Source organism: Mesoplodon mirus (genome assembly GCF_964341445.2).
Source record: "Mesoplodon mirus genome assembly, chromosome: 10".
NCBI lineage: Eukaryota > Metazoa > Chordata > Mammalia > Artiodactyla > Ziphiidae > Mesoplodon > Mesoplodon mirus.
In genome coordinates, this window is record NC_138986.1 from 88,086,818 (window position 1) to 88,105,402 (window position 18,585).

General features: G+C 41.0%; 1 protein-coding gene across 5 annotated transcripts in view; it reads left to right on the forward strand.

Annotated features, from left to right (window-relative positions):
* SDHAF4 (succinate dehydrogenase complex assembly factor 4) overlaps positions 1-17,963 on the forward strand; it is a 28,632-nt gene extending 10,669 nt beyond the window's left edge. The window contains exons 2-5 of one of the 5 annotated variants that reach the window (XR_014295166.1): positions 1,730-1,879; positions 15,110-15,240; positions 15,642-15,698; positions 17,148-17,963. Coding sequence is in view for 2 of the 5 variants with exons in the window: in XM_082634173.1 (XP_082490299.1) it covers positions 1,730-1,879; positions 15,110-15,219 (260 nt within the window). In the remaining 3 variants the exon portion in view is untranslated. Of the gene's footprint in view, positions 1-1,729; positions 1,880-15,109; positions 15,241-15,641 lie in introns of all 5 variants that reach the window. The other 4 variants (XR_014295167.1, XR_014295168.1, XM_082634173.1 and 1 more) reach the window with 4 other exon arrangements.
* The last annotated feature ends 622 nt before the right edge of the window (positions 17,964-18,585 follow it).

Below are 18,585 nucleotides of genomic sequence, written 5' to 3' on the forward strand. Positions count from 1 at the left end.
TAATAATAATAATAGATACAGTGTGTCACTGTGCTAAGTGCTTTGCCTGAATTTTCCTGTTTAATCTATTTAGTAACCTCATGAGGTAGATACTGTTATATTCAATTTAGAGGGGAAGAAATGGATTTAGAAAGGGTAAATAACTTGACAAAGGTCAAACAACTAGTAAGTATTTGTTTTAGTTTCTTATTGCTGGTGTAACAAATTACCACAAACTTAGTGGCTTAAAAATCCTTACAGTTCCAGATGTGAGAAGTCTGAAATGGGTCTCTCTGTGCTGAAACCAAGGTGTTAGGGTTGTGTTTCTTCTGGGTGCTCTAGGGGAGAATCTGTTTCCTCCCTTTTCCAGCTTCCAGAGGCTGCCCAAGTTCCTGGACTTGGTGGCCCTTTCCTCCATCTTCGGAGCCAGCAACATCATCAAGTCTGTCTCTCACTGCCACCTCTCTGGTTCTCTCTCCCAATTCTCTCTTCCCCTTTTAAGGACCCCTGTGATGACAGTGGATCCACCCAGGTAATCCAGGACAGTCTACCTAGTTCAGGGTCATCTGATGAGCAACTTCAGTTCCATCTCTCACCTAATTCTCCTTCACCATGTGACCTAGCCTGCACATAGTTTCCAGATATGAGGTTCTCACGCTCTTTGGGGGCCATTACCGTGCTGCTACAGTGGTGTGACCAGAACTGGCACCCACCTCTGTCTGCCTCGGAAGCCCTTCCCTCAGGAAGGTGAAGACCCCATCCCTGAGGCCAGTTTTCACAGTGGTTTTGCCCTTATTGAGCGTTACTTCAACAAGGGTTGGATGCCTTTCATAATATACTGAAAGCTTAGCTTTCTCACTGTATCCTAGAAAGCGAGCTCATTTATAAATTGCAGGTGCCCAGTACATTTTAAGATGCTTCATTGGCAGAAAAAGAGGGCCATGATTAGGATTTAAATATAAGAATACTAAATACAGTGCCTTGTGACTTACAGAGATTTAAATACTAAATATTGTCATTGAAAAGTTCCTACTACTTAGTTACTCTTAATGATCTGATTCCTGGTATTTTTGGCATTGCTTCAGACAGGAATCCGTATTTTATTTTATTTTATTATTTAATTTTAAAAAAATAAATTTATTATTTATTTTTCGCCTTGTTGAGTCTTCATTGCTGCGCGCAGGCTTTCTCTAGTTGCGGCGAGCGAAGGCTACTCTTTGTTACGGTGTGCGGGCTTCTCATCATGGTGGCTTCTCATTGCGGAGCACAGGCTCTAGGCGCGCAGGCTTCAGTAGTTGTGGTATGTGGGCTCGGTAGTTGTGGCTTGTGGTCTCAAGAGTGCAGGCTCAGTAGTTGTGGCACACGGGCTTAGCTGCTCCGTGGCATGTGGGATCTTCCTGGACCAGGGCTCAAACCCGTATCCCCTGCATTGGCAGGCGTATTCTTAACAACTGCGCCACCAGGGAAGTCCCAGGAATCCGCGTTTTATATCTGTTTTTGCAATTTTGATAATGGTTAACTAACTCATTTCAAAGCTCTTCTTTTCAAACTGATAGCATTGGTTGCCTCCAAGGAGGAGAACTGGCCGTCTGAAAGGGGCAGAGGGAAGGGTGGTCACTGTGTGTCCTTCTGTACTTTTTAATTTTGATAACTGTGAATGTGTAAGCTTAACACAAGTAAGTAAAAGTATTACATTTTGAAGTAGAATAAATGAACAGCTCCTATTGTTTCACTGTCTTCACTCTGCTAGGATCACCCATTCTGTGTCATTCTTTGAGGGAAATAAGTTCTCAAGGAGAAAAATCCAAACCCATCAAAGAACCCCTCAAGAAGCCAAAGTTACCAGAAGGTCGTTTTGATGCACCAGAAGATTCCAATTTAGAGAAAGAACCACTGACAAGTGAGTAGAGTAAAGCTCCTCTCTTAATTTTTGGTCTCAAAGAAAGTGTTTCAGTCATTGAGAAGCAAATAAAAGGAAGGAAGCATGTTATTGTTTATAATTCTTCATTGACAGTAATAAAGAGCATTTCAACAATGAATAAAATTACCATACGGTAAGTCCTCTATATGCAAACGAGTTCTGTTCTGAGAGCACATTCGTAAGTCCAATTTGTTTGTGAGTCCAACAGAGTTAGCCTAGGTCCCCAACTAACGCAATCAGCTATATAGTACTGTACTGTAATAGGTTTATAATACTTTTCACACAAATAATACATAAAAAACAAAGAAACACAAAAAACAAAGAAAACATTTTTAATCTTACAGTACAGCCCCCTGAAAAGTACAGTAGTGCAGTACACCAGCTGGCACACAGGGGCTGGCATCGAGTGAGCAGGAAAGAAGAGTTACTGACTGGAGGAGGGAGAGGAGGTGGGACATGGTAGAGCTGAAGGATGGTCAGCAGTAGGAGACGGAGGGCAAGCTGCAATGTCACTCATGCCTGACGTTGATGGAATGCACATTCTATCTTTGAAAGTTTGCAACGTGAAGGTTCATATGTAGGGGACTTACTGAATTGACTGTCAATATGTATGGGTTAAAAAAAAGATTCCCAGGCCCCTGGCAGTGATTGATTATGTTTGATTAATTTATTCGCATGGCAAAATATATGAATTAAGATGCAAATAACAGAAACTTAATTGAACAGACTTAAGCAGAAGGTAGGGTATGTTGTTATTAAGGTACAGGGAGCAAGTGAGGCTCCCTAGGGCAGTAATGCTTCTGGGCCTTAGAAGAAGACTGGGACCTCAGGACTAAACACTGGATGGAAACCAGGGTGTTCTTCCTTCTCTTGTCTTTGGTGCCTACTCTTCATTGTTTTCTGTCTCCATACTCCCTTCTGAGTCCACTGGGCAGAAAGTAACTGCTCCTAGCAGCTGCTCAGTTCAAGAGAACAACAAGACTGAAAATACAATTTCTTAGTCCTGATTTCATATTCCTTAAGAAGAGAGCTCATTGGCCTACCTTGGAACAGATGTCCACAGCTAAATCAACCAGTGGCCAGTGGCCTGGGTCACAGGTGAAAATGTGGTTGTTCTCACTGTAACTACATGGCTGGGGAAAGAGAAGGGGATATTTTGGAGAATAAAGAGGTTTTGTGGGGGGAGGAGGGATGATAGACTAAACATTATTTTGTATTCAGTATATATAAAGTTTGTTTCATGTCTTAAAGCTTTTTTTTTTTGCTGTATGCGGGCCTCTCACTGTTGTGGCCTCTCCCGCTGCAGAGCACAGGCTCTGGACGCGCAGGCCCAGTGGCCACGGCTTATGGGCCCAGCCGCTCCGCGGCATATGGGATCCTCCCAGACTGGGGCACGAACCTGCGTCCCCTGCATCGGCAGGCGGACTCTCAACCACTGCACCACCAGGGAAGCCCTTAAACCTTTTTTTTTTAAGTACTACTTTATTTTCATGCTGTATCCTTTTGTACCATTGAATTGTGGAAAATGTGCAAATATTAGCTATTCAAAAAATAGCATTTCATACAGCATGAATGTAAACATACCACTTTGAAACTTCGGCAAGCCTGCCCTGCTTGTCTGGTTTTTCCAGTCTCATGAGCGCTAACCCATCTATGAAGTGAAGCATCCTAGGCAAGAAGATACCAGTAGAGGATACAGGGACCTGTGTCTGGAATTCTTCCTAGAATATAAAAGCTTTTGGGTTTTGCTCATTCATTAAGTATTTCAGATTATAGCACTCTACCAAGCCCAATCTCATAACCAGATCAACCTGCCCAGATGATGGAGTCTTTTAAAAAGTTGCCATTAATCTAGAGGTAAAATTTTTCTTCAAAGGTTTTAGCTAAGCGTAAAAATCTGAGAGGAAATATTTCCTTAAAATGTCTCACACAAAAGCAGCAGTCTCAGAAATAAACACTCACGTATATGCTTAATTGATTTTTGACAGGGTTGCCATTACCATTCAGTGGGGAAAAGGACAGTCTTTTCAATAAGTGGTGCTGAGAAAACTGGATATCCACATGTAAAAGAATGAAATTGGACCCCTTAGCTTACACCATATTCAAAGACTAACTCTAAATATGTCAAAGACCTAAACTTAAGAGGGAAGACTATGAAACTCTTAGAAGAAAATTGGGCAGACTCTTCATGTCCCTGGATTTGACAGTGATTTCAGGCATATGACACCAAGAGCACTAGCAACAAATGTAAACATAGATACATAAGACGTCAACGAAATTAAGCAAGTTTGTTCATCTGAGAACATCATCAAGAAAGTGAGAAAAACAGCCTGCAGAATGGGGAAAAATAGTTGTAAATCATATTCGTGAAAAGAATTACTATCCAGAACAAAGAACTCCAGCCCTACCCCAATCCTCTTCCTTCTGAATTCCCAGTCTACCCCAGGCCTGAAATCTGGGGATAATCCTTCACTCCTGCCTCTTCCTGTGTCCTGGATCCAATCACTAACCAAGTCTTGTTGGTTCTACCTTCTGAACATCTCTCAAATTCATCTCCTTTTATCCATCCTATTAATAAAGCCTAAATGCAAGCTGTCTCTAGTTCTGTTGGTCTCCTAACAAGTCTGTAATTCTTCCTTGTTGTCTTCCTTCTAATGTAGTCTCCCTGCCTCTTTACTTTATTCTAAGAAAAAAATGATAGGTTATCTTTGCAGAGAGTAGTTTTTGTTACTAAGACGATATGCTTGTTTGCAACTAAGCACCCTGTTTGATGCAAAGATGAGTAAGGAAAGGAAAATGGAATGCCTGCATAACTATGAACAGGACATTGTGTGGTAAATGATGTGAGAGATACCCAGAAAGAGGTTAGAGAGAGGTAGACAAAAGAGAGAACATTTGAGTTGGGATTTAAAGGATCAGTGAAATTGTAATGAGTAGATAAGGAGTTGTGGGGAGATGTTTCCAAAAAAGAGAGAAAGGAATGATCAGAAAGAGGCCGGGAACTTGACACATGCAAGACTTAGCCAATGCGTAAAGTGTGTATAGTGGATTAATGGAATATAAGGCCAGAAAAGTAGATTCGTTTCAAATCTGAGAGGGCCTGAACTATATGGGCTTTCTGCAGTGTACAGTGAGGAAAACACTGAAAGTTCTCAGATGGAGATTGTTTAATGGGCTTTCTTTAAGTATGATCTGCATGTAATAAAATTTACCCATTTTTAAATTCACCCATTTTAACTGAACATTTCAGTGAATTTTAACAATTGACTACAGTCATGTAACCAACACAAACTATATCACAGTTCTATCTCTCAAAGACTCCCCATGCCTCTTTTTTTAAAATTCATTCATTCATTCATTCATTCATTCATCCTTGGCTGTGTTGGGTCTTGGTTGCTGCGTGAGGGCTTTCTCTAGTTGCGGCGGGTGAGGGCTACTCTTTGTTGCGCTGTGCGGGCTTCTCTTATTGCAGTGGCTTCTCTCATTGTGGAGCATGGGCTCTAGGCATGCAGCCTCAGTAGTTGTGGCACGTGGGCTCAGTAGTTGTGTCTCATGGGCTCTAGAGCACAGGCTCAGTAGTTGTGGCGCATGGGCTTAGTTGCTCTGTGGCATATGGGATCTTCCCGGACCAGGGCTTGAACCTATGTCCCCTGCATTGGCAGGTGGATTCTTAACCACTGTGCCATCAGGGAAGCCCATGCCTCTTTATATTTAGTCTCATTTTCACATCCCCCTGGCAACCATTGATCTCTTCTCTGTCACTATAGTTTTGCCTTTTTTTTAGGATTTTAACTGAATTAAATCATACAGTATCTAGTCATTTGTGTCTGGCTTCTTTCCCTTAATATGGTATGGAGGTGGGATTCTGTTTTAGAAATATTAATTCAGCTTTCTGTGCAGGTTAGGCTGGAGCCATGAGAGTCAGAAAACAGAGATGAATTAGAAATATTGCATTTGTCTAGAATGAGACTCAGAGTATGATTCAGGGTTGAAGTAGTGGGAATAAAAAGTTTTAGAAAACTACAGGATATAATGAGGGTGAAGATTAGGTTAACACACATGAGGAAGAGAGTGATGGAGGGATGGATAGGAGGTTGTGGTCAGAAAGAAGAGAGCTCAAGAGTGCGGGATTTGGAGAAGGAACATATGCAAGAAATAATAAAACCCAAATGGATGGCAGAAATGGAGATAAAGATTGCTAGGGAAGAGGATTGAGGACAATTTGTGGCCCCAGTATGTGATGTTCTTAATGTGGATGTTGATGTTAAGGGCAATGGGAAGAGAGATGAAACTACCTGCCCAAGATGATAGAAGAGTCTTTGAGTTTCTTACGAGACTGGAGAAAAGCACTGGAGAGGTGAAGTTTGGAATTCAGAAGAGGAAGGGCTGTAGAGGTGTGGTGGTAGAATGAGAGGCTGGGAGCAGCAGTGAGCAGCAGGGACATCTTGACCCTCTCCTTCTTCCCTCCTGCTGCGGGTTGAATTGTGCCTCTAAAATCGTATGTTGAAGCCCTAACCCCCAGTGTGATGGTATTTGGAGTTGAAGGCCTTTGGGAGATAATTAGGTTTAAGTGAGGTCATGAGGGTGGGGCCCCATGATGGAATTAGTGCTCTTAGAAGAAGAGACAGCAGAGGCCTTGCTGTCTTTCTCCCTGCCATGTGAGGACACAATGAGAAGGGACCATCTGCGAGCCAGGAAGAGTCCTCACCAGAGCCCAACCATGCTGGCACCCTGATCTCAGACTCCCAGCCTCCAGAACTGTAAGAAAATTAATTTCTGTTGTTTAAACCACCCAGTTTCTGGTATTTGTTACGGTAGCCCAAGCTGACTAAGACACAGTGAGCCCCAGAGATATGGGAGAAGAAAAGCTTCCGCTAGAGAGACTTTCAGAGGAAGTCAAAGCAAGGAGTCCTTTAGAAACAGAAAAATGATGAGGGTGGGGATAGTTTATTCACAGTGGAGATAGAATTTTGAAATGAATAAATGTTTGAAATTTTTCAAGGTAAATTCCGTGTCTCCTTTCTTTTGCCGACATGATTTTGGTGATGTTCGTTTAGTTTTCTAAAGAGACGCAGTTTGAAGAGATTGATCAGGATGGTGGAGTAAGAGGATATGGAGCTCACCTCCCCCCATGAACACATTAAAATACATCTACATATGGAACAATTTCACTGGAAACTAGCAGAAAGACCCTGGTACAACCCAGACTGTAAAAAAATATCCACACATAACTGGGTAGGAAGGGAAGAAAAGTGATCAGGTCAGGACCTGTGCCCCTGGGAGGGAACTCTGAAGAAAAGGGAGAATACATGGCGGAGACTCACCATGGGCAGTGAGTGCTGAGAACCACAGATTGGGTGCCCTAGTCCTGGCATCCTCCACAGGGGAGACGAGCCCCCTTGGCTGGTTGGAGGGCAACTGGGACTCCCAGGAGGGCAGAGGGACACCTGGACTCCGCTTGTGAGGAGGGTGCATGCAGGCTTGGCCCAAAGGCAGTGCAGAGAGAGGTCTGCTACAGCAGCTGCCAAGTCCTGCGGCTGCCTCATCATGCACCCCAGCCCCAAGCCAAGCCAACTCTCTGGTCCCACTCATTCCATTCTGGGGCAGCCACTACCAGGAAGAAGACTCAGCCGTGGGACACAGAGGTGACCCAGTCCCAGGGTGGAGCCTGGGAGGGGTAGTGGCAGCTATTGTCGGGACTTACTCAAGTGGCACAGCAGAAGCAGCCCAGACCTCTGACAGCAGCCGGCCTGCCACAGCTCACTCCTGGTACACGCCGAGAGTCCACACGGGCCCCCGCAGCTCTGCAGTGTGGCTCCACAGCCAGATGGAGGTGACGGGGCTGGGGGCAGTGATCAGCTGAGAGGGTCAAAGTGGACTTGTACTGAGGCTGCATCTGAATGGAGCATGGGAAACAAATATGTGCACCTGAACAAGCAGTGAAGCAGAGACAGCTCAGACCTCTGTCTGGGGCTGACATGAGTGGAGAGCCCACATAGGCCCCACTCACTTCAACACTTCCTGCTCTGGGGCAAGGAGAGAGGAAGAGACCCACTTAATGGGAACAAAGCCAGCTCATGCCTGACCCTCAGGGCTTCTGCTCCAGCAATCTGGGATCAGACCCCACCCCTGATAGGGCAGCGACAGCCACCTAGCAGAGGGGAAGTCCTGCCCCACACCTGGCTCCAGCTCTAGCCCCTCCACCAACAAGCCCACCTCCTACCAAGGAGATAGCTGTCAGCACACCCTGAGGAAAGACATGATTTGCGTCCATGTCAAATTCAGTTCTCCCACAAAAGGCATTGGGCACACACAGTCTGTATAGGGACACTCCTACATAAGAACACTCCTTCAAGGTAACTTTCACCTAAATTCGCAGAGGCAGGAAAAGTTAAGCAAAATGAAAAGGCAGAGGAACTCCTCTCAATTGAAAGAGCAATAGAAAACCCCTGAAAAAACTACTAATGAAACAGTTGACTAGATAAAGAATTCAAAGCATTGGTTATAAGAATGTTAACTGAATTAGGGGAAAGAATACATCTACACAGCAATGTTTTTAATGAGGAACTAGAAAATATAAAAAGGACCCAATCAGAAATGAAGAATTCAATAGTTGAAGTAAAAAGCACACTAGAAGGAATGAATAACCAGCTAAGTGACACAGAAGAATGCATAAGTGATCTGGAAGATAGAATAATGCACATCACCCCATAAGAACAGCAAAAAGAAAGGCAGTTTTTTGTTTGTTTGTTTGTTTTGCGGTACACGGGCCTCTCCCTTTTGTGGCCTCTCCCACTGCAGAGCACAGGCTCCGGACGCGCAGGCTCAGCGGCCATGGCTCATGGGCCCAGCCGCTCCGCGGCATGTGGGATCTTCCTGGACCGGGGCACGAACCCGTGTCCCCTGTGTCGGCAGGCAGACTCTCAACCACTGCGCTGCCAGGGAAGCCCAAGAAAGACAGTTTTTAAGAATGGAAAACAGTCTTAAGAGATCTCTGGGATAACATATAAGGGGCCCAGAAGGTGGAGAGAGAGAGAGAAGGGAATTGAAAATGTATTTGAGGAAATTGTGACTGAAAACTTCCACAGTCTGAAGAAAGAGATATCGAGGTACAGGAAGAGGGTCCAAACAAGATGAACCCAAACAGATGCACACCAAGACATATCATAATTAAAATGGCAAAAGTTAGAATTCTGAAGGCAGCAAGAGAAAAACAAAGTGTCATACACAAGGGAATCCCTATAAGTCTGTCACCTGATTTCTCTGCAGAAACCTTACAGGCCAGAAGGGAGCAGCACGATATATTTAAAGTCCCGAAAGGGAAAACCTGCAACCTAGGGTACTCTGCATAGCAAGATTATCATTAAAATAGAAGGAGTGATAAATGGCGTCTCAGATAAGCAAAAGCTAAGAGTTCATCAATACTAAACTTACCCTAAAAGAAATGTTGAAGGGACTTCTCTGAGTGGAAAAGAAGTAAGCTGTAGGAAAGGGGAAATCCTGATAGGAAAGGTAAATATATAGTAAGGACTTAGGATCAACCACTTAAATAAGCCCGTACAAAGATTAAAAACAAAAAATTGTAAAAGCATTTGGTTAACTGATGCCTGCACTGACCTGGGACATAAACCCTACATACCTAATGAACTTGTAGCTGTAAGGGAAGGGCTGGAAAACAGAACCTTAATAATATCTGTTGGTTGTTACTGACTGTTTGGCAAGGAATTAAAAAGAAAGAGATGAACTTAAAAAAAATTGTAGAAGCAACTGTAACTACAATAAACAGTTAAAGAGATAAACATGAAGATCTAAAATATGACATCAAAAACATAAAATGTAGGGGAGAGGCGTAAAAAACATAGATCTTTTCAAATGCATCTGAACTTAAATGACTATCAGTTCAAAACAAGTAGATATAGTTACAGGTCAACATATTTGAATCTCATGGTAATCACAAAACTAGTTTAGATAGTTTTGGTTTAGATAAAACTAAAAAGAATACAAGCATACTACTAAAGAAAATCATCAAACTACAAGAGAAGAAACGAAAAGAAGAAATGAACAAAGAAATAGAAAAACAACCAGGAAACATAAAATGGCATTAAGTACATACCTATCAGAAATTACTTTAAATGTCAAAGGACTAAATGCTCGAATCAAAAGACATAGGGTGATGAGGCCCTTCTATTTGCTGCCTACAGGAGACTCACTTCAGAGCTAAAGACACAAAGTGAGGGGATGGAAAAAGTTATTTCATGCAAACAGAAATGACAAGAAAGTGGGGGTAGCAATACTCATATCAGATAAAGTAGACTTTAAACAAAGACTAACAAAAGACAGAGAAGGGCATTATATAATGGTAAAGGGATCAATACAAGAAGAGGATGTTATCATTAACATAAATACTTGATACAGGAGCACCTAAATATATAAAGCAAATACAGACAAAAAGGGAGAAATTCACAATCGTAGGGCACTTTAACGCCACACTTACATTAATGCGCAAATCATCGAGACAGAAAATAAGGCAACACTGGTCTTAAATGACACAATAGACCTCTTGGACTTAACAGATATGTACAGAACATTACATCCAAAAACAGCAGAATACACATTATATTCAAGTGCACATGGAACATTCTCCAGGATAGATCACATGCTAGGCCATAAAACAAGTCTCAAAAAAATGTGAGAATATAGAAATTATATCAAACATTTTTTCCGACTATAGCAGTATGAAACTAGAAATCAATTACAAGAAGAAAAATGGGAAAAGAACAAATACTTAGAGACTAAAACAACATGCTACTAAAAAACCAATGGGTGGATGAAGAAATCAAAGAGGAAATCAGAAAATACCTCAAGACCAAAGAAAATGGAAATTCAACACTCCAAAATCTATGGGGTGCAGCAAAAGTAGTTCTAAAAAGGAAGTTTATAGCAGTACAGGCCTTTCTCAAGAAAGAAGAAAAATCTCAAGTAAACAACCTAACCTGCCACTTAAAAGAATTAGCAAAAGAAGAACAAAGCCCAAAGTCAGCGATAGGAAGGAGATAAAGATCAGAGGGGAAATAAAATAGCGATCAACAAAACAATAGAAAAGATCAGTGAAACCAAGAGCTGGTTTTTTTAAAAGATGAACAAAATTGGTAAACATTTAGCAAGGATCACGAAGAAGAAAAGAGAGAAGACCCAAATAAAATAAGAAATGAAAGAGGAGAAGTAACAACAAAAACCACAGATAGAAAAAATCATAAGAGAACACTACTAACAGTTATATGTCAGTGACTTGGAAAACCTAGAAGAAATGGCTGAGTTTCTAGAAGCATACAACTTGGCAAGACTGAATCAAGAAGAAATAGACAACTTGAACAGACTGATCACTAGTAGTAAAGTTGAATCTGTAATTTAAAAACTCCCAGCAAACAAAACTCCAGGACCAGACAGCTTCAAAGGAGAATTCTACCAAACATGTAAAGAAGAGCTAATACCTAACCACCTCAAACTATTCCAAAAAATTGAAGAGGACGGAACACTCTCAAATTCATTCTACAAGGCCACCAGTAATTACCCTGATACCAAAACCACACAAAGACACTACAAAAAAAGAAAACTACAGGTCAATATCGTTGATGAATATAGATTCTAAAATCCTCAACAGAATATTAGCAAACTGAATCCAAAAATATATTAAAAGGATTGTATATGATGATCAATTTGGATTTATTCCAGGGACACAAAGATTGTTCAATATTTGCAAATCAATTAATGTGATACACCACATTAACAAAAGGAAGGATAGGGCCTCCCTGGTGGCGCAGTGGTTGAGAGTCCGCCTGCCGATGCAGGGGATACGGGTTCGTGCCCCGGTCTGGGAGGATCCCATATGCCGCGGAGCGGCTGGGCCCGTGGGCCATGGCCGCTGGGCCTGCGCATCCGGAGCCTGTGCTCCGCAGCGGGAGAGGCCACAGCAGTGAGAGGCCCGCATACCACAAAAAGAAAAAAAATAAAAAAAAGGAAGGATAAAAACCAACTGATCATCTCAATAGATGCAGAAAAACTATTTGACAAAATTCATTATAAAACTCTCACCGAACTGGGTGTAGAGGGAACATATCTCAACATAATAAAGGCTATTTATGACAAATGCACAGCTAACATCATATTCAGCAGTAAAAGCTAAAAGCCTTTCTTCTAACTCAGGAACAAGACAGGGATGCCCACTCTTTGCCCCTTCTATTTAACATAGTATTGGAAGTTCTAGCCACAGCAATCAGACAAGGAAGATAAATAGGTATGAAAATGTGAAGGGAAGAAGTAAAACTGTCACTCTTTGCAGATCCTTGATACTATAAATAGAAAACCCTAACGTCTCCACCAAAAAACTATTAGCGCTAATAAATGAATTCTGTAAAATTGCAGAATACAAGATTAATATACAGAAATATGTTTCCTTTACATACACTAATAATGAACTATCAGAAAGATAAAGTAAAAAAAAAATCCCCATTAAAATCACACCAAAAAGAATACAATACCTAGGAATAAATTTAAAGGTGAAAGACCTATACTCTGAAAACTATGAAACAATGATAAAGGAAATTGAAAATGATAAAAGGAATGGAAGGATATCCTGTGCTCTTGGATTGGAAGAATTAATATTGTTAAAATGGCCATACTACCCAAAGCAATCTCCAGCTTAAATGCAATCCCTATCAAAATACTCATGACATTTTTCACAGAACTAGAACAAATAAGCCTAACATTCATATAGAACCACAGAAGGCCCCAAATTGCTAAAACCATCTGGAGGAAAAAGAACAAATCTGGAGGTGTCAAGTGCCCAGACTTCAGACTATACTACAAAGCTACAGTAATCAAAACAGCATGGTACCGGGGCAAAAACATACACATAGATTAATGGAACACAATAGAGATCCCAGAAGTAAACCCGTGAACCTTTGGTCAGTTAATCTACAATAAAGGAGGAAAGAATATACAATAGAAGAAGACAATCTCTTCAGTAAGTTGTGCTGGGAAAACTGGACAACTACATGTAAAAGAATGAGATTAGAACATTTCTTCACACCATATACAAAAATAAACTCAATGGACTAAATATCTAAATGTAAGACCTGAAGCCATAAAACTCATAGAAGAGAACATAGGCAGAACACTCTTTGACATAAGTTGTAGCAATATTTTTTTTGGATCTGTCTCCTAAGGCAAAAGAAATAAACAGATGGGACCTAATTAAACTTAAAAACTTTTGCACAGCTAAGGAACCGTGGACAAAATGAAAAGACAGCCTGTGAATGAGAGAAAATATTTGCAAACGATATGACCAACACAGGGTTAATATCCAAAATATATAAACAGCTCATACAACTCAATATAAAAAAACAGTCCAATCAAAAATTGGGCAGAAGACCTGAATAGACATTTTTCCAAAGAAGACATACACATGGCCAACAGGCACATGAAAAAATGTTCAACATCACTAATTATTAGAGAATTTCAAATCAGAACTACAGTGGGGTACCACCACCTCACACTGGTCAGAATGGCCATCATCAAAAAGTCAACAAATAATAAATGCCAGAGAGGGTGTGGAGAAAAGGGAACCCTCCTTACACTGTTGGTGGGAATGTAAATTGGTGCATCCAATATGGAAAACATTATGGAGTTCCTCAGAAAACTGAAAATAGAACTAACATATGACCCAGCAATTCCACTACTATGTATATATCCAAAGAAAATGAAAACACTAATTAGAAGAGATATGTGCGCCCCAGCGTTCATAGCAGCATTATTTACAATAGCCAAGATATGGAAGCGACTTAAGTAACCAACAGATGAATGGATGAAGAAGATACACACAAACACACACACAAAATGGAATATTACTCAGCCATTAAAAAGAATGAAATCTGCCATTTGCGACAGCGTGGATGGACTTCGAGACTATTACGCTTAGTGAAAAAATCAGAGAAAGACAAATACTCTTATCACTTACATGTGGAACCTAAAAAATAAAACAGTGTATATAGCAAAACAGTAACAGACTCACAGTATAGAAAACTAACTAGTGGTTCCCAGTGGGGAGAGGGAAGGGGGGGCCAAGACAGGGGTATGGGATTAAGAGGTACAAACTACTGTGTATAAATTGGATAAGCAACAATGATATATAGCACAGGGAATTATTGCCTTTATCTTTTCCTGGAGTATAATCTGTAAAAATAACTGAACTGTGCTGTACACCTGAAACTAATATTGTAAATCACCTATACTTCAAAGAAAATGAATGAGTGATTAGACGTTGTTTAAGAATTGGGATTCTTTCTAATAGCTGGTTCCTCTCCTGATCTTCCTGTGTACAGATCAGTACAGCGTATGCGCTAAGAGCAAGACTGCAGCCAGAATGTGTGAATTCAAACTCAGTTTCATCACTTAGTCTCATCTTCCTCATCTATAAAATGGAGACAATAATTCTTCCTGTCCCAAAGGATTATTATGAGGGTTAAATGAATTAATACGTATAAAGTCCTCAGAATTGGGCCTGACTCAAAACGGATATTTGTATTATGAACATACACTGTTAACGATAATAACAGCTGTTATGCCCATAAATGGCAGTTTCAGGGAACCAGTGGCTGAAGCCAAAACTGTATGGTGAGGAAAATTAATGCTCAAAATTATTTGAGCATTCTTATGTAGCTGGCACTGTGCTAGACCTTTCACATGCATTTCTTCTTTTATTTCTCAAGATAGTAAGGCAGGTATGATTGTTGTACCCACTTCACTGTTAAGAAAAATAAGGCATTGAATCAAAGTAATCTTCAAAGTAATCTTGTTTCAAAACCTTCCAAACCCTGTGGATTTGTACTCTGTATTCTCTGCACCCCTTTCCTTCTGTTCTAACCCAGCCACTCCTCAGATGAGGGCCTGAGAGTCCTCTGAGAATGCTAAGTCACTAATGCAGGAAATAAAGTAGATTGGATATGAAGATTGGATGCTAAAGTGATTTCTCAAACTGGGGCGAGGAACCGCTCTCTAGGGAGGGTTTGTTTCAGGACTGTATAGTAGTGGCCTCATCAGTAGCATGCAGCCTAGTAACTGTCAGCTCTGCAGCCTCCTCTGCAGAATTGACCATAATGCTTTTCCCATCTCCACTGACTGCTTTTATTTTACATCTCTGTCTTTCTTCAGAATTCCCGGATGATGTTAATCCTGTTACCAAAGAAAGAGGTGGACCCAGGGGCCCAGAACCTACCCGATATGGAGACTGGGAACGAAAAGGACGCTGTATTGATTTTTAAGCCACATATTCGTTAACTTCAGTATCTTTTTCTGATTGTGTACATCTGAATTAACTTATTTTTGATGATTTTCTTTCTGTATATCCTTTAAGTCATCTAATTTATATAATGTGTTTAAAAAAATATAGCTTTGGAAGAAAATATGCTGTTATAAATCAGGAAAGAGGAAATATTAGCACATTAATTTTAATTTAAATGTATTGGGATATTTAAGTGATGATTAGAGCTGCAAACTTTTATTTCATCATGTTTCAGTTTAAGTTAATCAGTTGCTTATAAGATACAAATGTAAATAAAACAACTTTTTTTTTAATGATTTTATTGCCATGTGCTAGGTAATAGTGACTTTTTTAATGTGAGTTAAGTAATGCATTATAGTTTGGTAAGGCCACAGTAACAGCAGAAAATCTTTAACTCTGGAGCCAGATCACTTGGGTTCAAATCCCAGCTCCACTACTTACTAGCTTATGTGACCTTGGGTAAGTTATTTAACTTCTCTGTGCTTCAGTATCCTTATGTGTAAATTGGAGATAATCCTAGTTCCACCTTGTAGGGCAGTTGAGAAGATTAAATGAGTGAATACATGTAAACCACCTGGAGCAGTGCATACTAGAAGAGCTGAAAGTAGTTGCCTCTGGAGGCGAGTTCGGTGGACAGGGACTGCGGTTTCTCATTAGATGCTCTCTTTCTTAAAATAAATGAATATATTAGGTACTATTTTAAGAATTTATACAAGTTCATTGGGGAAATTTAGAAAACAGTATAAAGAAGAAAACAAGAATTGTCTGTAAAACCTCTACACCTGCTTACCCTTTGACGTATTGTCCTTCAGTAATCTAAGTAAGTTTACATGTTTTGTATATCTGTTATCCTAACAATTTCGTAGTGAAAATGATGTTTCACTATTTGAATCTTCACTTTCTTAATCACAAGTGATGTTAAACACTCTTCTCTATGTTTATCAGCCTTTTGTGTCTTCTGTTAATTGCTTTTTCTTATCTTTTGCTCATTTTCTGTTGGATATTGGTCTTTTGTTATCAATTTGTATGAGACTTTTGCTTTTCACTTGTGCTTATTTATGTTGAAATTTTTCTTATTTTTGTGGCGTCAGTTTTTTTTATCTTTGTGTAACTTGGTCTCTGTGACCTTGATGTACTAATATCCCTTCACAAGTCCCTTGGTGGTTCCTGTCCATGATGAAGTCTTAAGTTCTGTGTCCTTCCTGTTCTGGCCCTTTACGTCTGTTCAGGCCCCTCCTTCCCAGTCAAGCCCCACTACTCACAGCCTCTTAGACAGGCTTTTCATCGCCTCCATGTGTTGGTAGATAAACATGCCTTCTGCCTGAAATGCCCTCTTCTTTACTGTCTGCCTAGAAAACACCTATCAAGCTATACCTCACTTCCTTGACTATCTTTTCTGTGTCATTTCCACATTCAACTATTACAGACATACTAACTTGTTTTAGAATTAATTTTCAATTCTGCGTCCTCCATTAGTCTGTGGGCTTGCCTATCTGTCTTATATTCCTGATTTATTTCATTCAGTTTTGTACCCCCAATGGCAGCATGGTGCTGGGCATTTAATAAACACTCAACAAACGCAGGCTCAGTTTTGAATCATCCAGCAGAACTCCACATGCCCCCCAAGATTCCCTCTCCCTAGTGCATGTGAATATGATGAGATAGTCATTCCCTTGATTAGGTTACGTTATATGGCAACGATGATGGAGTAGTCACTCGGGGGCTCAAGTTACCTTTGTAAGAATCCACTGTAGCCAACTGGAGGAAGGTTCTCCTGCTGGATTTGAAGAAGTAAGATGCTCTGTTGTGAAAGTGCCATTGGCTAGGTCCTGAAGGCAGCTTTCAGGAGCTGAAAGTGGTCCCCTGCTGACAGCCAACAAGAAAACAAGAACCTCAGTCTTCTTACAGCCACAAGCCTCTGAATTCTGCAAACCACATGAATGAGATTGGAAGTGGATTCTGAGCCTCAGATGAGATCCCAGCTCCAGCTGACACCTTGATTTCCGCCTGGTGAGACCCTGAACAGAGGACCCAACTACCCAGTACCCAGACTCTGGACCCAAGGAAGCTGTGGATAATGTTTGTTGTTTTAAGCCACTGGGTTTGCAGTAATGTCTTACGCAGAAACAGGAAACTGTTAACAGTATTCGAGCTGCTATTACTAGGGCATTGGCCTTGAATCTCTGGAGCAGTGACTAGGCTGGTTTTAAGACCTTGCAGTTTGATGAAATGGATCCTTGTCTTCAGTATTTGTGCACAAAATTCCTCTCAGACCTGCTTTGCCAAACTGTTGCCCTGTCTTTCTTAGGAGAAACGAAGCCCTACTACCTTGCAGGCATTCTTCCCTGTGCCACCTCCCTGGTGATCAACAACTACGTTTAGTTCCTGCTCGCAGGTTCCCTCTTGCCATGTTCTGTCTGCACATGATACCACTCCTGCTACTTTATGGCGAGTCTCTTTCCCTGTGGGACTGCATGTGTGTGAACTACACCTATTTATTGTGACATTTTTGTGTGCAGTGTCAAGTCTGCTGGACTGACCTTCCTTCAACACCTGCAGCCTGGTCTCATTCAGTGCCCAGAAGCTGGGATTGTTTCCTTCTCACAATGTCCCCTGTAATAAGTTTCCTGGCCCAGTATTCTAGAATTGGGCCAGTTGGGTCCCTCAGGCGAGATAAAATAATCCTAAATCAACCGTAAACTGCTATAAAAATGCCCCAAATTCTTTTACGAATTTATTTATTAAAGAGTAATACATTTTTCTTTAAACCACCCAAAATACTAAAAGATTTGGAATCTTCTGAGGTTTCTAATGTTGATAAGAGACAAGTAGCAAAAAGTTCCACTTGGGTTGCAGGGGCCATGGGATTAGAAAAGGGAGGCGGCGGTTAAGGAAGACGAGGTGGGGCCGGTCGAGCCAGGGTGCAGCCCAAGGGGAGACAGGAGGGCTGGGGGCTTTAGCCCAGAAACAAGCTTGGTCACGAAGCGTCTGAGACCGGTCCCGGTCTTAGCGTAATTTTTATAAGGATGTAAGCTGAGCCACAAGGCATTGCCCTCATGTCCTGCACAGGAACCAAGAACTTCAGGCTATGACCCCACGTACTTTTTAGAACCATTAAATTCACTTAAACTGCCCACATTATTTACATTTAATCTTTATTGAGGAAATCTAAAGAGAATTACTAGAAATGGGGATCGGCTTCAGCAAGTGCCAGAATAACAGAACGAAACTCTTTACCATGTTCAGATACTTTGCAAAATTTATACGAGTAATTAAAATGTAAAAGGCAAGAAGAGTTTCAGACAAGAATAACGTTGACATTTTCAGACGCTCTGCCGAAGCGAAG